The following is a 20,320-nucleotide window of genomic DNA, read 5'->3' on the forward strand; positions in this document are numbered from 1 at the left end:
AGTTAGGAAGGATGCCTGTATCTTTGTAGTGACTGGGTGTATTGATACACCATCCAAAGTGTGATTAATAACTTCACCATGCTCAAAGGGATATTCAATGTCTGCTTTTTTTTTACCAATACGTGCCCTTCTTTGCGAGGCATTGGAAAACCTCCCTGGTCTTTGTGATTGAAATTCACTGCTCGACTGAGTGACCTTACAGATAATTGTATGTGTTGGGTACAGAGATGAGGTAGTCATTTAAAATTCAAGTTAAACACTCCTATTGAACACAGAATGATTCCATGCAACTTATTATGTGACTTGTTAAGCAAATTCTCCTAAACTTATTTAGGCTTGCCATAACAAAGAGTTTGAATACTTATTGACTCAAGCAAGACATTTCAGCTTTTAAGTTTGAATTAAAAACAATTTCTCAAAAAAATTCCACTTTTACATTATGGGGTATTGTGTGTAGGCCAGTGAAAATACATCTAAATTTAATCCATTTTAAATTCAGGCTGTAACACAACAAAATCTGGAAAAAGTCAAAGGGTGTGAATACTTTCTGAAGGCACTGAATCTCTCAGTTACCTCGTAACCTTCACATCGACTCGGTACTGGTACCCCTTGTATATAGCCAAGTTATCGTTACTCATTGTGTATCTATTATTATTTTTATTATTACGTGTTTTACTTTTCTATTATTTCTTTATTTTCTTTCTCTCTGCATTGTTGGGAAGGGCCCTGCTGTTTACCAAGCATGTGACAAATACATTTTGATTTTGATTTGACTTTATCCTGGCGCTGGGTCTGTCCATCCATTCTTCAGTCGGGAGTTGCACATGTGTCAGGGCAGCAGCAACACAGCTAGTCTAGACTCCAGCTAACCACTATGTACTAAAATATCTACACAAGCCATTGGCCAGACAGCCATATATCATGTGTTAGATGATTATGGATATTAAATTATGAAGTTATTATTTAAGAGCATTGAAGATAAATCCCAATCAGTGAAAAAAACTCAAACATTTTAGCCATGTAAGGCTGGTATATGTGATTTTCCCTCCACTTCCCAACGTAACTCAGAGAGACAAAGTTAAACTTTGTGATGTATAATTCATATTTTGTGTGTCATTTTCAGGGAATCATTTCTAGCCAAATCAACTGGGATGTGAACTTTCACTCTCCATTCTGATCAATTCTCTGTGAACTCCATCCTTTGAATGTGCTGCTTAACATGCTGGTAGCCACCAAAACAGAGAATAGTGAGACGCTGGAAAGAGGCAGACTCAATGCTGCAACATTGTTTTGAGAATACCGATTGGAATATGTTCAAAGATTCATGCACCCTGGACTCATCAATCAACATTGAAGAATATACATAGTCAGTCACAGGCTTCATTAGGAAATGTGTTGATGATGTACCCACAATAACAATCCGGACATACCCCAACCAAAAACCCTGGATGAACGGAGATATCCGTACAATGCTGAGAGCCTGTACTGCAGCATTCAATGTCAGCAGAACGAACCCTTATGATTCGGTGGCGTGTGAAACATACAAGGCAAGCAGGTAGGAGCTCTGCAAATCTATTAGGGACGCAAAAAGATAATACAGACTCAAACTTGAATTGACGTTCGACGACTCAGACTCACTACGTATGTGGCAAAAACTACAGACTATCACAGACTACAAAGGCAAATCCAGCTGTGCGGTGCCCACCGAAGCCTCCCTCCCAGACTAGCTTAACAAATTCTATGCTCGCTTTGAAGCAGACAATACTGAGCCATCCAGTGAGACCCTCGCTACTCCGGATGACCAGGTGCTTTCACTCTCCATGGCATGCGTGAGGAAAACCCTCCGAATAGTGAATACTCACAAAGCCACCAGCCCAGATGGCATCCCTGGGTGTGTGCTGACCAGCTGGCAGGCGTCTTCTCGGACCTGTCCCTGTCCCAGGCTGTAGTCTTTAAGGAGACCACTATCGTCCCAGTGCCCAAGAAAAATAAGGTGACATGCCCAAATGACTATAATCCCGTCGCGCTCACTTCAGTCACCATGAAGTGTTTTGAGAGGCTAGTTATGGCCCACATCAAGGCCAGCATGCCAGGCACACTGGACCCACTCCAATTTGCCTACCGCTCCAACAGATCCACAGAAGATGCCGTTTTCATCACTATTCACACAGCCCTAACACATCTGGACAAGAGGAACACCTATGTGAGTATGCTGTTCATGGACTACAGTTCAGCATTCAACACTATCGTTCCCTCCAAGCTTGACACCAAGCTCAGAGCCCTGGGTCTGGACACCACCATCGGCAAATGGATCCTGGACTTCCTGGACCACAGGCTGTGAGGATTGGCAACAACACCTCCTCCACACCAGTGGAGGCTGGTGGGAGGAGCTATAGTAGGACGGGCTCATTGTAATGGCTGGAATGGATTGAATGGAACGGTATCAAACATATGGAAACCACGTTTGACTACATTCTATTAATTCCATTCCAGCCATTACAATGAGCCCATTCTCCTATAGCTCCTCCCACCATCCTCCACTGCTTCACACTGACTCTTAACACCCCCAGAGTTGTGTCCTCAGTCCTCTGCTATACTCCCTGTTCACCCACGACTGCGTAGCGGACTTGTCATTGACCAACAATACCCCCACTCTTGTCAAGAGGGCGCAACAGCGTCTCTACTTCCTAAGGCGGCTGAAGAAATCAGTGTAAATGAAGGGGAGGAGATATTTAAGCCTTGAGACAATTGAGACATGGATTGTGTGTGTGCCATTCAGAGGGTGAATGGGCAAGACAAAATATTTAAGTGCCTTTGAACGGGGTATGGTAGTAGGTGCCAGGCTCACTGGTTTGAGTGTGTCAAGAACTGCAACGCTCAACAGTTTTTCACGCTCAACAGTTTCCAGTGTGTATTAAGAACGGTCCACCACCCAAAGGACATCTGGGAAGCATTGGCGTCAACATGTGCCAGCATCCCTGTGGAACGCTTGACACCTTGTAGAGTCCATGCCCTGACGAATTGAGGCTGTTCTGAGGTCAAAAGGGGGTGCAACTAAATAGGAGGAAGGTGTTCCTAATGTTATGTCCACTCAGTGTCATGCTACACACACATCGCAACTGCTGCTACCAGACTCTTATTATACTGCTCAGTTTAAACACTCGCCTCCCATCCTCCTCTTTCCCAAAACACGTGTAAATATTGGACTATAAATTGTGCCTTTCTATTCTACTGCCATTTACTTTATGTTCGTATTCTTATCTTTTATTTCTTATTGTTGTTGCATTGTCGAGAAGGAACCTGCAAGTAAGCATTTCGTTGGACGATGTATACTATGTGTATCCCATACATTTGACTAATAGAACTTGTGTGATACATAAAAACTCTGAGCACAGTGAGCCACACACATGCCTCTCTCTCCGACTCCGGCAATAAACCGTTAACGACTTAGAAAAACAGACTGCCCTTCAAAACAGCATGCGCTCCAAATGATTTTCTCCCATCTCAACACCTGATCCAAACAGATATTGAGCATTGCAGGAGGGGGACCATTTTGAAAAAGAGGGATGATTTCCAAAGACTGGTGTTTGCCTTTCTCTATGTAAAGATGTAATTGATTCCAACTATCAAAAGAGAGGAATTGAACTAACAGTATTCGCTGAGTAAGTTTCTCTTGATGACTGAAATACTAAAAACTGAGGAGACCAAATGGCTAATTAAAAAGACACCAGTGGACTTGATGAACAAGATTCACATTGCAGCTCTAAATACTATAACAACATTGATGTGCGCTTATCTGTTTTCTCATTAGAATAATTTACATTTACATTTTAGTCATTTAGCAGACGCTCTTATCCAGAGCGACTTACAGTTAGTGAGTGCATACATTTTTTTTCATACTGGTCCCCCGTGGGAATCGAACCCACACCCCTGGCGTTGCAAGCGCCATGCTCTACCAACTGAGCTACACGGGACCATATCAGACAGAGGATGAAAGTGCTACAAATACCTTTTGTACTGATTCCTGGGGTGAAATGTGGGTTTTGCACACCTACTGTACTGTCATTTTCAACATTTTCAAAGGGAAGGGAGCACTGCTACTACTTCGCTCTCCACACCAGTGTGCATGAATTGTGGAGCAAAATGAAGAGGAAATTCAGCAACTCTTGTAGGTTAGAGGTATACTGTAATACGAAGCATCAAAATGACATCTCTGATTGAACAGAGAAAATGCATTGATTAGGAGTCATGTTCAAAGCACAAATGATTGAATATGAGGCTGAAGGGTGTTAGTGAGTTGCTCACATAATGAGAGAAAAGTTATTTCGATACACTTAATTAGCTATACACTGCAGGTGCAAACAGACAAAAGAACAACGTTTAACAGTTTATTATTGTCCAAATTCATATCAGTAGACTTGGAGAAATAAAATTTACTTTAGCTTTTTAAACATTCTCTTAAACAAAAATATAACAAGTATTTACAATCACTGGTAAAAATACAAAAAAAGCATACAAGCAAATAATTGTCTTTCTAAAAGACATAAGTTACAACAGCTATGAAAAGTGTAAACCAAAGTAAGCCACAGACCAAATAATATCTTTGTAACCGACACTGTGCAGTACAATTGCTACAGTCAAGCTTACAATTGTGCAGTTCTGCTAAATGCCTATATGTTTTGAGTTACATAACATAATTTCACATCTCACTTATTGCATTCCAGGTAATATGACAGAACCGAAGCCAGCGGTTAGCGAGCCATTTATTCAATAATGCCTATGGAGAAAGCCACAGTGTTGTCAGGGGCAACCTTACAGGAAGTAGCTTTTGGTTGAATTCCTACTAACATGACATAATCGCTTCTATCTGTGTGTTCCATTACAGATCTGTCTAGAGTGGGATTGGCTTTAGCCCCCAAACTGTTATGATTATGGTACAGGTTGAATTATAATACCATTGGAGTGGATTCAACTGAATGCAGGGAAAATATAATTTCGATGTAAAGTCCTTTGATTTGGGGAAAATTTTAGAGAGTACTGTCGGCATTGGTGAAGGTGATCAGCCAATCGAATCCACACACAGGGAAACTGAATGTAATGATTGAGAAGGCGCTGTTTCAAGCAAAACTGTTCTAATTGACTTCAGGGGGTGTTTTAGTTTTTTCCAATGTGCATGGCATGCTATTTCTCAGTCTAGTAGTGGGTAAACAGAGGTGGGTTTGGCATCAATCAATAAACTGTTACCTGATCAATATGACCAGCTGACCTGAATGGCAGAGAGGAGCACAGTGAGCCCGGCCATGCAGAGGCAAGCCACACTGTCAGCGGAAAACACAAGTCAGAACAACAGTCTACGGTAAAGCAAATGTCTTGACATTTACACAGTTCTACAGCTGTATAGTTAAATAAGGCAACTTATTCAAAAGACGAGAGAATATTTCAATATACACTGAGTATACAAAACATTAAGAACACCTCTTTCCATGACAGACTGACCAGGTGAATGCTATGATCCCTTATTGATGTCACTTGTTAAATCCACTTCATTCAGTGTAGATGGGGGGGGGGGGGGGAGACAGGTTAAAGGATTTTTAAGCCTTGAGACATGGATTGTGTATGTGTGCCATTCAGAGGTTGAATTGGCAAGACAAAATATTTAAGTGCCTTTGAACGGGGTATGGTAGTAGGTGCCAGGCGCACAGGTTTGTGTCAAGAACTGCAACGCAGCTGGGTTTTTCACGCTCAACCGTTTCCTGTGTGTATCAAGAATGGTCCACCACCCAAAGGACATCCAGCCAACTTGACACAACTGTGGGAAGCATTGGAGTCAACATGGGCCAGCATCCCTGTGGAACGCTTTCGACACCTTGTAGAGTCCATGCCCCGATGTATTGAGGCTGTTCTGAGGGCAAAGGGTCAATATTAGGAAGGTGTTCCTAATGTTTGGTATTCTCAGTGTACATGTATATCTATATTTCTGCTTTCTCTTCAAAGGTGATGGTGGACAGTGATACTAGGTAATGTATTGTATATAGGATTCTGAGGAGGAATGTGCAAAGGTGAGTGATATAGAACCCATAGAAACAGAATCATTCAATATCATTCTAATTCTATGATAGAACCCTCCAGCCCTGTAGATAATGGGCAGGGATCTCAGTGCTGAGAAAGAGAGGTTGTGTGAAAGCAGCAGACACTGATAAAAGCTCTGCTCCTGGTTGCGCTCAGTGGGATACAACATTACAGAACCTCCAGATAGAAATATATTATGTAGAACAGACCTGCTTCTCTATCATGTACATAATGTCAGCTATGCACATGACATTTCTATCTGAGAAACAGAATGTTGTCCCCTCCAGAAAGTGACCCTGCTCACAGTGTGTGGGCTAGTGAGGGGTAGGTGGCAGGGGCTGAGGACATGTTCAGGGGAACTCTTTCAGCGCAGGAGGCACTAGGCCACAGCCAGTGATGGACCTGGGTCCATCTGTGCACCATAGGGAACGTGCCTGTCCAAAATTACCCAGAAGCCCTCAGTCAGGAGAGCTGCATCTCAAATGGCACCATATTCCCGACATAGTATACTACTTTTGACCAGAGCCCTAGGCTCTGGTCAAAAGTAGTGCACTATATAAGGAATAGGGTGCCATTTGGGATGCAGACGAGGTGTGTGAGGCAAGGAGGGAGTGATTGTAATGAACCTGGTGAGGGCGGCAGAGTCCATCCATACAATAACATCTATACAACAACGTATCAGGAGGAGTCAAATCAAAAACACAGCAGCAAATAGATATATACAGAGCAGAGACGGCACCAAAACAAAGAGAGAGAAAAAGAAAAATCCTTAAAAGATTCCTGCCCAATGACAGAAAAGGGGCAATCACAATCTTGGATTTTATTATAACAAAATATTAAAAATAGTCTCTTTTCATCTATACATCTAACATTCATTTATGACAAACCAAAAATATATGTATACATTTATATACGCACTGTATATATTACCATTAATATTTTCAAGTCTTTGTACGGCAAAAAAATTGAAACAAGCGTCACGCCAAAGAAAAGGATCCAAACTCCAGTTATATCCCTAATTACAATACCATTCTGCAGTTTCACCCTCAACCCTAGAGGGTAAAACCTGTTAGACTGTACAAATAATTAACCTTTGCTTGCAATAAGAAGAAACAATTAAAGCAAATTCTTTAAAATACTCTACAAAATGTACTCTTTTTCAAAGTGTAGATATATTATGAACAAGGAATGGAGATGCATTGCAAACCTGGCATTTAAATACATTTTCCCTTGACAAGCATTGCTTTTTCTTTTGTTGCCCTGACTATTAAACAATTATGGGATAAATCACACACTTAATAGCCAAAATGGAAGAGGTACATCAAAACAAAACACACCAAATGTGTTATTTACGCTGCATCCGCACATTCTTACTGCATACAAAAAGACTTTACATATCAAATTAACCTGAAATGATCATATTTTTACATTTTAGCCTGTAATTTAATAGACAACTGTTAGTCTAACAAACACTGTAAACAAGTTTGTAAGCATCTTTGTAAACAACTTGGGCTGTTGGCTGCATGCCTAGCATTTAACGCTTACCAACTAATGTTTGTACAGTGCTAATATATTGTTTTACTGTACTGCAATAAAGTAACAACATGTTGTGCTATTCTACAGCAGTGAGCCTTTTTGTTCGTTAACTCATTAAAAACAAGGTATAAAACCATTTATTAAACATAGAAGTGGCAGCATGACACTAAAAGTACCTCATGTTACTGTGGGTTCACAAGCGACAAGTTAACGAGACAGAGCGTCAATGGATGAGGGTGCCTCAGACACAATGGTCTGAGATGCGCACACTCACTCACGGACTCACTCACTCCCCTGCAAATACAAATATATGTGGAGTCACTCTAGACTCTTAAGATACATTTTCTGCAGCCTGCAAGATCTCCGCTTCATCAACAAACGAGAAGAAAAAGAAATTGTTTCGATTTTCTCCCTTCCTGGATATTGTCATATAACTTGTGTTTGCATGCCATTTAAAGCTGAGAGCTTCATGCAAACTGCTTTTTTTTTTTTTTAAACGCAACGACTGAGGGAAAAACTATTTAAAACACTTGGGACAAGAGAGCGCGAAAGCAAATGGAGGTACTGTTAAAAAGACATTGAGGGATCAGCGGGCGCCGTTCATCCCTTCTTCCTCCTCAGCACAGCGTCCCAAACGCCTGAGCCATATGCCGTGACATCACACCACATCTCAGTCTGTATACAGTTATGTTCCAGGGGCGTGGGAGTCTAAAAATGGGGGAGTTTCTAAAACCATTGAAAAATGGAGTAAAATAGATGATTGTACAAGTTCTGTGGGGTGCCGTTGGTTTAGCATTGAACAGCTGTCAGCTGAGACTGGGAGAGCCTAGAGAGGGGCAAGGGGTGAGAGGAGTGTGCCCAGAGGAGAGGCAGCAAGGAGGCTGTGGTAGCTCAGATCACCCCTCCCTCTCCAACGGCCTGCAGTGTCCGTCCAGGCGTCCAGCCAGCTCTACACCGCTGACACCTGCTCATCTACAACAGACAAGAGAGGAGAGGAGAGAATTAACGCCACACTGACTCAATGATTTCCGACAAAATCTAGGAGTATCTTACAGCAGTATCATAGACATTATGACACGCTAACTTTTCGGCTCATATGAGATTGTGTCACTCTAGTTTACCAAAAACATGAGAAATACTACCGTTCTATACTGTGACTTCTTCTTTTAATTTTTTACTCAGATTACATATAACATGAACAGTAGGCCAGGTACATCCAAATCAGAGCCCTTCAATGGTAAACCATCTGCCAGGAACCCAACTCTGACACTAAGGTAACTACAGCACTCCAGCAGCATCACATAGACCCCTGAGCTATAGTCTAGTCTACTATAAAATGGCTGGCGCTATAGTCCTCCATGTTAACCTTGGCTGGGGCTGGTCTCTTTCTTTCTCCACGTACCATCCTCACTATCCCCTAAGCCCTGAAGGCAGACGCTGGCTGGCCTGGACTGGCCCTGGGACTCGTGGTGGTGGTTCACCCCCAGTCTCCGGGCCTCCACCAGGCCTCCGGGGCTCTGTAGCAGCTTAGACCTCTGCAGGGCCACGCTATAGTCAGGCGGCTTCAAGTTGGGAGGCCGGGGGGGAGCTCCATCCTGTCCATCGACCAGGGTGAGGCCCTGGTATCCCGGAGGGGTCGGGGGAGGCCCCCTGTACCTATCGTCCTTGGTGGGGGAGGTTACACAGTACACTGGCCGCCGGGAATGGGGGAGGAGACAGGAGGGGGTGTGAAGGAGGATGAATGGGGGAGGTGTGGGGGAGGGAGGGAAAGAGGGAGAAAAGAAACAAAAATGGAGAAAATAAATCAATGAGATGTTTCACCACCACCATGTAGCTGCTAAACCACTCAAATAAAGAGATACTCAGGCGTGGCGGGTGAGACAATACTGCACTCCTCTTTTTAATCCTTCTGTCCATCCAGGCTTCGTCCCAAGTGGGCTCTGGTTAAAAGTAGTGCACTATATAGGGAACCCTGGTCAAAAGTAGTGCACTATATAGGGAACCCTGGTCAAAAGTAGTGCACTATATAGGGAACCCTGGTCAAAAGTAGTGCACTATATAGGGAACCCTGGTCAAAAGTAGTGCACTATATAGGGAATAGGGTGTGATTTGGGACCCATCCATTATCTCTGTTCTATGCTCTGCTCCATTACCAAAACACAGTCTCTGCTGCATTACCAGAAGATGAATGAAACAGGAAAAGCCTGATTGACAGGTTAGATAAGTGGACCAGCTGAAGAATTAAGTATGTGAGCGAGTAATAGTACAGCTGTGCATGTAGCAGAAGCACAAGCAGGGGACCCCACTGTACTGCACTTCCAATGACAGTCTCACGCAGCATTAGTGAAAAAACAGAAGCCTTTTGTGCCACAGCTGGATTTGAGACTGGTGGCCAGGCACAGCAAGTGCATCCAAAGCCATAGGAAGTTTTATAAAAACAAAATTATCTGCTTTTGTCATTCCTCCACACACACACCACACCCATCTACACATAGCACGTCACAAGTTGGGTTCACAGTTACACTCTAGCACAACACCACAGTAGAGCTGATAGGAGAGACACACAGAAGACCCTCACCTATGAGGCCTTTCTCTGTGCTTGAAGTGACCATTTTGTAGACGGGATCTGTGCTTTGGGGTGAGTCGGGGCCCTCCCCATGGGCGGCGGAGACGCCTTCGGCAGTGCGGCGTTTGATGGTGCCGTAGTTCCCCTCGTAGGTGTCCGACAGCGAGGAGGATGAGGCCCAGCTCTGCCGTGATTGGTTTAGCTCTGAACTGTCTCTGGAGAGCCTCTTGGCATCCTCTCCTCCCCCGGACCCCGCCCCCGGTCCTCCTGCTACCCCCGCCAAGGCCGGCCCAGCCTCCACCTCCACTATAGGCCCTGCCAGCTGGGTGTGGCGGAAGCCCCCAGGCATTAGGTGGTCCCAGGCGGGGGGTCGCCCTAGCCCCAGGCCCAGCAGGGGGACAGGCAGGCTCTGGAAGCTGTCGTGGGAGTTGGAGGAGCAGGAGGTCCAGCTGCCCCGCCCACTGTCAGCCACACTGTCCAGGGAGATGTGGTCGGGGGTCAGCTCCTCTGTGGAGGTGGAGGAGGTGAAGGTGGAACCCCGCATCACCTGGCCCCGCGCCAACGAACTGACCAGGAGGAGAGAGAAGGAAACACTATGAAACAGAGAAGAACCATCAACTGACCAGGAGAGAGAAGGAAACACTATGAAACAGAGAAGAACCATCAACTGACCAGGAGAGAGAATGAAACACTATGAAACAGAAGAACCATCAACTGACCAGGAGAGAGAAGGAAACAGTTAAAACAGAGAAGGAGCATCAACTGACCAGGAGAGAGAAGGAAACAGTGAAACAGAGAAGGAGCATCAACTGACCAGGAGAGAGAAGGAAACAGTGAAACAGAGAAGGAGCATCAACTGACCAGGAGAGAGAAGGAAACAGTGAAACAGAGAAAGAGACAATCAAAAAGTAAACAAGAGTTAATTTCCTCTCACCTTGGAGGACAAAGCAACAAGGTGAACGATTCCTGTTTAATACGTCCTGTTGGCTCCTCCCTCGCCCAAAGTGTCTCTAGGATTTATCACTGTACCCACCATAGAGTAAAGTTATGCTCCTCTCCTTTCTTTCATTAACCAGACACTGTTTCATTCACTGAAATGTTTATTACGAAGTGTACCAGGAGTTGAAATAAAATATATTTAATGAACCGACTCCAATGCCGCAGCAGGTTCCCAGGTAATAAAATATTACACAAAAGGAGAGTGTGATCAAGAAGTAAATTATTTATTTATTGTATTTATGTCAGGGAGGCCTCATCATGGAGGGACAATAGGCGGTTGTTTACTTGTTGGAATTAAAAACTGTCCACATAAAATGAGCAACACAGTTAATATGGGACAGAGAGTAAACATGTAACGCTGATAAACAGTGGACCCTTTATGAGTTCCTGTTCACAGTGTTTGAACAAGGACATTATTGGAAACCCTTATTGGAACTCCTTTGAGGAGGACTATTATTTGTGTGTGTGTGTGTGTGTGAGAGAGAGAGTGAGTGAGTGCGTGTGTTGGTTCTTTTATCCTTGTGGGGACCTAAAATCCCCAAAAGTCCCCACAAGGATAGTAAAACAAGGAAAATTCTCCCTCGTGGGGACATTTCCCACATCCCAATGAGGACAAAGCTATTTTAAGCTTAGGGGTTAGGTTTAGGGTTAGGTTACAATTAGGGTTAGGGAAAGGGGTTAGTTGTTAGGAGTTAGGTTTAGGGTTACAGGTTAGGTTTAAGGTTAGGGGAAAAAAATATTTTGAATAGAAATACATTTTAGGTCCCCATGAGGATAGAAGAACAAAACGTTTGTGTGTGTGAGTGAGTCTAATACTATGTGTATTACCTGGTGCTGGGCTGGCTGCAGTCAGAGTTGGTGTGTGTGAGCTGCGTGGTGGTGCCTGGGGTCTCGGTGGTATCCCTGGTCTTGATGCCTTGGCGCTCCTCTACAGGGCCAGCAGGCATGGAGTCCACAGAGCAGTTACTGACGATGCTGGAGCGGGACGAGATCTCACTATGGCTCGAGTCGGACAGGTTGTCTGATTTCCCTGCAGGCATCAGGGCATAGCCTGGGGGAGGGAGGAGGAGATGATCAGCCTGGAGTAGTGTTCATCCACACACAGCCTGTAACAACCTAGATCGGACACGCTAAACTTAACTACAGGCTAACTACATAGGCAGGCCAGCAGCATGTCCAACACTGATCCAGGCTAGTTTTATGAAATTGTTTTATTAAATCCTGTAAAAAAGAGAGAGAAACGTTTACAACATCTCATACATTTCCAGTGTTTCACTCCTCTCCATTAATAACATCTGTAAAAAACAAATAATCAACATTAAAACAGTAGAAAATGGATGCTCCTTTATTATAACATTGCTGTTGACCTGTGAAGTCTAACACAACATACTTACCCTAATACTTTTTTATCTTGTGAATGTAATAAATACAGTCCAGCAGCTAAGAATCGGTTATTCAATATTGTAATAGTGAATTTTGGTAAATTTTGAAGTAACAAATTATTAAACCTGAAGATCGTACTGCATATTTTTTTTATGATGCATAGGTTGTCACATTGTTGTAGATCAACTTGAACTGAACCATAACCAACATGTACGATACAGTACATCAACACATTCACTAAAATATCTTTCAATGACCTGCTGAAAACTCAGAATATTTCCTCAGTTCACTTCACACAATGTACTTTCTCAGTCTATCAGATTGTCTCGTCCTCTAAGCCAACTTGTGTTCATTATTCTTCACAGGGAGTATTGTAGTACTTTCTCAGTCTGTCTGTCAGATAGTTTTTCTCCTCTTGTGTTTGACTTTGCAGAGCCAAGCAAAGGCCCTGCTGGAGCTGGCTGACCTCCTTGCCTGACCTTTAGCCTGCTCAGTCCGCCCCTGTCCTGGGCTACCCTCCTGGGCCTCAGAGGACCCTGTCTGCCCCTGATCCTCCACTGGTGGCCTAACTACCACCAATGCAGCCAACTTCTCCCTAGACTGACCCCTCTCCCTCAGCATCCTGAATGGGGAAAGCTCCCTCAACCTCTTCCTCAAGGGAGAATCTGGAGGTTTGGGCCTAGGTGGGGTTACAACCGCTGGCTCTGGCCCTTTTTGGGTCTCTGTCTGGGGAGCGGGCGTCCCTCGCCTGGTGGCCTTTGCGGCCCCTGCTCCTGGGTCTCCATGGAGCCCGGAGTGGAGTGGAGCCCTGAGAGGGCTCATCCTCCCTGACCTGGGGCTGAACGCTGCACCTGCCTGGGGGCCTGGGGAGCTCCATCTCCATAGCACTGCCTGCTCTGTCTCCACCTCCACCTCCACCTCCATCTCTCTGTCCCTGTCCTCTTCCCTGTCTCTGCTGTGCTGCCTGGTCATCTGCAGGAACCTCTTGTGGAGGAGAGCCCCACCTATGCCGTAGCTGCGGGTGCCTGCCGTGCCTGCCTTGGTGCTGGCCTCGCTGGTCAGAGAGGACGACGAGCCAGACATGTTCATCTGGCTGTTGGCGTTATGCTGGGGCTTGGCCACGCCACCCACTGTAGACAAACAGGAGAGACAGGGAGAATGATTGAGGAGCTTGATGGTTAAGATTACACTAACTTAAAGTATGGATAGGTGAGATGAGGGGAAATGACTTCAGCAAGACGCTTGAGTGTATGGGCAGTGTATTTTACATTTACATTTTTAGTAATTTAGCAGACGCTCTTATCCAGAGCGACTTACAGTCAGTGAGTGCATACATTATTATATATATATATATATGTTTTAATCATACTGGCCCCCCCGTGGGAATCGAACCCACAACCCTGGCGTTGCAAACGCCATGCTCTACCAACTGAGCTACATCCCTGCCGGCCATTCCCTCCCCTACCCTGGACGACGCTGGGCCAATTGTGCGCCGCCCCATGTGTATGTATGTGTATGTATTGTGGGTGTGAGGGATGTTGGTTTTGAGGTGCTGATACAGAGGGTGCGTTCTGTGAGGTACAAACCTTGAGGTATGGGTATGAGATGGGTTCTGTTTAGTTGTGAGATGAATGAATGGATTTGAGTAGATGCTGATGTGAGAGGTAATGTGCAGTAGCCAGGATGAAAGCGTTGCAGTAATGTGAAGTACCCAGGATGTAGGTAATAATGTAAGTTGTAATGTAATGTGCAGTAGCCAGCAGGGCTGGGGTCAATGCTATTTAAATTCTAGTCAATTCAGCAAGTAAACCAAACTCCAAATGTTCCTAATTGAAAATCACTGAAGAGAATTGGAATCAGTGTACTTCCTGGATTGACTGAAATTGAAATGGAATTGACCCCAACCTTGGTAGCCAGGATGGTAATGTTTTAAGCGGTAGGTAATGTAATATGCAGTAACCAGGATGTAGACCTTTGCGCGGGGAGCCCTGTGGCGAGATGGTGGGGCTGGAGTGCAGGGAGGACACGATAGACACGGTGTCTTCAGCAGACCTCTTCCCACTCCAGGGACTGTCCTCTGATTGGCTGAGCTGGGAGCTGGGAGGCTTCTTTATCACCTGGGGAGAGCTGGAGTCTGGGAAGGGGAGAGAGACAGAGATATACACTGTTGGAGTCTGGGACAGACAGGGACATACACTGCGTGGAAAGTGAACCATACAGCGGGAGTAGCACCATTATTTTACTACAGAATATTATCAATTTGGCCACGTCTCCCTTGTAAAAGAGGTCTTCTGACCTCAATGGGACTTCCTGGATAAATAAAGGTTAACAAAAAAAAGATTTTTTTAGTCATTTTTAGCAGACGCTCTTATCCAGAGCGACTTACATGAGCAATTAGGGTTAAGTGCCTTGCTTAAGGGCACATCGACAGATTTTTCACCTAGTCGGCTCGGGGATTAGAACCAGCGACCTTTTTGGTTACTGGCACAACGCTCTTACCCACTAAGCTACCTGCCGCCCCAAGATCACCCACAAGACATCACAATCTCATATTTAACATTGACTCACTATAAATAAACTCACTAATATGCAACATGTTTACATTGACAAAGAAATACTGTAGTCGAACTCGATTGTCCTTGAATTGTATCCCATATCTTCTGGTGCTATTTCTAGGAACCAATATATTGTCAGTATACTGTAACTAACAATTCATTTGCTAGTTACAGTGACTGTATTACCGCCTCACCTGCGGTCACAAGTCATGACAGCAGTCAAATTCCATGTAACCGTTTATCACGGTAACTAGGCTTCTCCAAAACTGCGCTCTGATGCTGCTGACAGTCGTTAGTAGCCTACCTAACTCGCTAACTGCCAGTCGCTAATGGCCTGGTACTCCGCGATCTATTGTCCCTCTAATCACTCTGACATCAATGCAAATGCAATTGAAAATCAAATCAAACACTTCATGAGAGGCTATGAGCTCATGCTGGGCAACATTTCTATAGGCTATGCAATTGCGTGAAAAAACTGAGTTTTGATGGCCTCTATTAAAAACAGGAGGATCCCATCAGCTTTCTATAGGCTAGGCCTACTATATTTATTTCTCAACTTTCCTAATATTAAGCACATTGCTTCGCTATACAACAGGTGTATAGCCTACCTGGCTGGCATGAAAATGAACCACGGGAAAAGCATCCTCCATTCGCTATTTAAGTGCATAGATGACATGTCCCCTGCCCCTGTTCCGAGACAGGTGCATGATAATGGTCCATTCTAAATCAAAACAAATTTCACCCAAATATTATTTAGTATATGTAAAGCCAAGATTAAATCAAGAATAGTCTGATGGGTGACAATATTATCACTTGTGAATGATATATTATCACTTGTGAATGATGCCCAGAATGTGCAGTAAGTCAAGAAACAATGCCCCTTTTTCACTCTACTTTTTCTAATCATAGTCGCACACCTCATGTAGCCTATAAGCCTATATGTTTTGATAAGGTTTGTATCACAACTAAAGTGGACAAGTAACTCCAAACGTAGCCTATGGGCGTAGGACTCCTGGAACACGGTTAGAGAGCACATAGCCTACAGAGACAAGTGAAACGTGTTCTTATAAGCCCAGTCATTGCGCAGTCGCGTGTGAAAATAGAGTTTTGACTGGCCACTATTTAAAAGAGGATCCCAGCTTTCTCGTGCTGCTATATTTAATGCTCTATTCTTAAAATTAAGCACATGAATCCCCTTTACAACCGGGCTAGCCTAGCTGGCATTCATAGGTGGCACGAAAGTTTCAAGTTTGGGGAAGCTAGCTAATTTTCACCATAAAATGCACTTTTATAATAAAGCATTCCATGCATCATGGCATTTGCAGACTTATGTAAGATAGCCTACTATTCGTAATATGATGAGTAGATTGGATAGTCATAATTAAGTCTAATAATATAACTCAAACACTGTTCGCAAAAAAAGTCAGTTCAATCCATGGCTGAGAGCGTATAGCATAGAGTAGGCCTAGGCTATATCAGATACGTTTCTTCTTTCTTTGCATGGGAAAAGTGTGGCCTTTTATAAACACATTTCATGCAATTCTACTACACTTTATATGACTGGAGACATTAGCAGAATCATTAAAAAATAAAATAAGACAAATTACAGGTTAGCCTACTCTGCTGACACTGACAAACAGATCAATAAAAACAATGCTGTCCATATAATAGGCCTACGAGAAGGGGAGACACAAATAGAATATGACGTCCATCTAAACTGAAGCAGGAAATGGTCAAAACACTAACTTTTAAGTAGCACTGACTCAACAATGATAAATAATGAATATGCGCAGTGCGCAATCAGTGGGGATATTGCCGATGCCAATAAGATAGGCTATACCGTTGTCCGCTCAATTAAATTGAGAATTTTGATAACTAAAATAACCATTTGCTTTCCAAACTATGTTTTCCTGTGATTGTATTTTGAAATATTGTGATATGCCTGGCTTGGCCTCTACTTTTCACAGACAGTCACAATAATCTGCCCAAATTGAACTCGCTGCCTTTCCTTCCAACTGTAGGCAATGCGATTTAAAACAATAAAAAACATAAAAATAAAAAAAGAAGCTAATGATCCTCTGCGGTCAAACCATGCTTTAATAGCCTATTTTGAATTATTTTATTTATTTATGTATAGACCGGAGTAGGCTAATTAAGCTATATAATTTTGGCTATTTAATTCAGTTTACTTTAGGAAAAGCTTCCCTTAGCCTTATGGATGTGCTGCCTATGCTTGCAATTAAAAACGTAACAGCACCTAACCTCCATTCACTATTCGAGTGCAGGCTACGGATGATGTTTTTCTTGTGGGCCATACTAAATAAAAAAGTATTTCACGCATAGGCTATATGTAAAAACCAGATTAAATTAAGAATAGTCTGATGGATGAGAATATAATCAAGTGCTTGTCAAATTGTCAATGAGAGACTGATAAAGTGTGTGCAGCCTGCGCAAGAAACAAAGCAGAGCTCATGCCTTTCATGTGACTTTTTTCAAATCATCATTAGAGTCGCATCACGCAGCCTAACGTTTGTATCACAACTTAAGTTTCATAAATAACTCTAAATTATGCATATAGGAGGACCTGTTTCTTTGTTAACCAGTCAACACAGAATAGCCGCATGTGCGCACTCCCTCAGAAATCATTTGTAGAAAATATCCTTTCTATTTTATTCAGCTTTGTTCAATTGTATTCTTTATACTATAAAATAATGCCACGGAATTCTAAGCAAATCTTGTCTTCTAAATTAACTAATGTAGCCCACAGCCATATGGCATTGCCAGATCAGGACCGAACATAAGGACTCAGAATATGTTATTCTGTTCTTCTGAAATAGGCTTCATTTTCTTCATATTATGTTTCTTTAGACCTGTCTAAAATAAATACCGGTAATGGATTTATTTTGATGTAGATGTTCCAACAGTCTGCATCAGTGGCTTGTAGGCTATGCGTGGAAGCCAGGAGATACTAAATGTGTTTATGTTAATGTCTGGTCAATTACCGTGAGACCGGAAATTATTTGCATGACAATCACTGGCTGACAAAACTTCACAACCGCCACAGCCATATTTGCTAGGCAGTGGAGAATGACTTGAAATAAATAAATAAAAAAGGATACCTAGTCAGTTGCACAACTGAATGCATTCAATCGAAATGTGTCTTCCGCTTTTTAACCCAACCCCGCACAAAGCCCTGGGATGAAGGTAAAATTCAGGTAACTTTTCACAAATTCCCAGCTTTTCCTGAAATCCTGGTTGGAAGATTCCGGATTTCCTGCTTATTCCATCCTGATCCTGAGGATCTTCCAAACTGGATTTCTGGAAAACCTGGGAATGTTGTGAAAGGCATAAGGTATTATAGCAACCCTAGAAGAGTGACTCACTGTGTGCGGCGTGAATGTCCTTGGCGGTGCTCTTCCTCCGTTGGGGGTATAGGGGTACTTGGACCTGTAGCACCTGGGATACGCGGTTCTGGGCCTTCCCCCCGGGCAGCGCCGAGCGCAGCGACACAGGAGAAATGTCTGACTTGGTGGACCGTCGCTCGCTCAGGTTCTTGGACACTGCAGTCATCGAAACAGGAAATAATTAATCTTGCACCAGGCATTGCAAGATTATTATGTTCCCGTGCAGAAAGACAGTAATAACAGAAACAGCAGCGCTATAAATGGCCTGACCAGGAGATTAGTTACTTCAGAGTGTAAATATAGTAAACAGAGAGAGAGGAAAATTAAGAAGCTAAGATAACAAGGTACTCACAGACAGGAAATTGAAATATATCTTACCAATTTGTAGGAAGATTTATGAAATTGGTATATTGTATGAAATACATTTATTTGTGGGAATATCAATAATTTTACTACATCACTTGATTCATTTCTAAACAACAAGGCATAACTCCTCTTCTCTCAATATGGCAATGCAGAATGTTCTTCTCAACTGTGACATATCTGAGGCCCACTAGGTGGCAGTGTAGGGCAAGTAAAATCCCCATACCTGTCAAACGCTCAAGTGAATAACACAACTTTATTCCAAGTGAATTGAGGAAATGTTGTCCCACAGGTCTCTCCCCTGAAATTATTACTAAAGTGGGCGTTTGATAATTACTGCGGAGAGATTAGACAAACCCTCAAACATTTTACATTTTAAGTGTAGGAGACTAAAACAACCTTCAGTTCTGTGAGAATAGAGCTCTGTGGGAGGCTGGGAGCATCAGAGTTGAGAGAACATCCGATCCTGCCACAGCCAGTGATTACAAGGGGGTGACATAGCCTAGTAACACTTGGAGTTTCTAAGTGATTTTAGGTGATTATAAGTGTCATGCGGTGTTGCATTTGGGCACCAACATTGTAGTTAAGGTGTAGACTCACAGGTGCTGTATACAGGCTCACACTGTAGAGACATGATCTGGTGTTTCTCCTCGTCAGTCTCCACCGCCAGGTTGGACAGGTACTGCTTGACCTTACGGGCCATCTGAGCGTCCTCGTAGAGCTTCTTAGCGTTGAGCAGCGAGCTGCGACGCACACGCTTCTTATGGGCCCCGCCCTGCACGTCCAACATGTTGGAGTTGGTGCTGCCCTGACTCAGAGACCTGGAGAGACAGGGATGGAAAGATGGAGGGAGAAAGGAGTGTTGGAGGGAGGAGAGGAGAAGTGGATGGAGTGAGGAATGGAGGGAGGGATGGCATAATTGAAGGTGGGATGAAGTGAAGAATGGAGGGAATAAGAGAGGGAGGGAGGGAGGGAGACGGGTCAGTTCTCCAAGACCCCAGTGGAGGCACCTAACAGACATGCTGCAGGTTATGGTCATCATGCAGCCTCTCAGTATCAAAACTAGTACTATCTTGTTAAACGGTCACTGTCGCATACACTCTGGAGATTCAGAGAGAACACTTTATAACTGATGGGCAGGTCACTAAACATCATTCAGTTTTCCAGCTTTTTTTTCTGCTGATGACTGTATACAGAGCATTGGAGCATAGCAGGTTATAACACAACCATGCAACAAGGTTTTCTCTCGCTGATGCACCATGCTTAAACATGGGTAAATAAATAACATTCTGTTTGATGAAGACAGTCAAAAAGGGTTAGAAAATGAAATGAATAAAAATCAAAAATGGCAGGATGCACACACAATGTGAATGAAAGGGTTAGGGACTGAATGGTACATATAGGGGGCATGCGGTTTGGGAGGGCGCTGGCCACGTGGGGGGGGG

At 43.6% G+C, this 20,320-nt stretch overlaps 1 protein-coding gene across 1 annotated transcript in view; it reads right to left on the minus strand.

Annotated features, from left to right (window-relative positions):
* Positions 1-4,381: 4,381 nt before the first annotated feature.
* The window catches only part of LOC311136483 (rap guanine nucleotide exchange factor 6-like), a 158,932-nt gene continuing 142,993 nt past the window's right edge, over positions 4,382-20,320 (minus strand). The window contains 8 exon segments of the mRNA XM_084170624.1: positions 4,382-8,577; positions 9,008-9,295; positions 10,184-10,737; positions 11,999-12,221; positions 13,558-13,683; positions 14,526-14,687; positions 18,492-18,668; positions 19,476-19,696. Coding sequence (XP_084026750.1) covers positions 8,555-8,577; positions 9,008-9,295; positions 10,184-10,737; positions 11,999-12,221; positions 13,558-13,683; positions 14,526-14,687; positions 18,492-18,668; positions 19,476-19,696 — 1,774 coding nt within the window. The 3' untranslated portion in view covers positions 4,382-8,554.

The sequence above is a fragment of the Coregonus lavaretus genome (assembly GCF_964263955.1).
Source record: "Coregonus lavaretus genome assembly, chromosome: 10".
Classification (NCBI taxonomy): Eukaryota; Metazoa; Chordata; class Actinopteri; order Salmoniformes; family Salmonidae; genus Coregonus; species Coregonus lavaretus.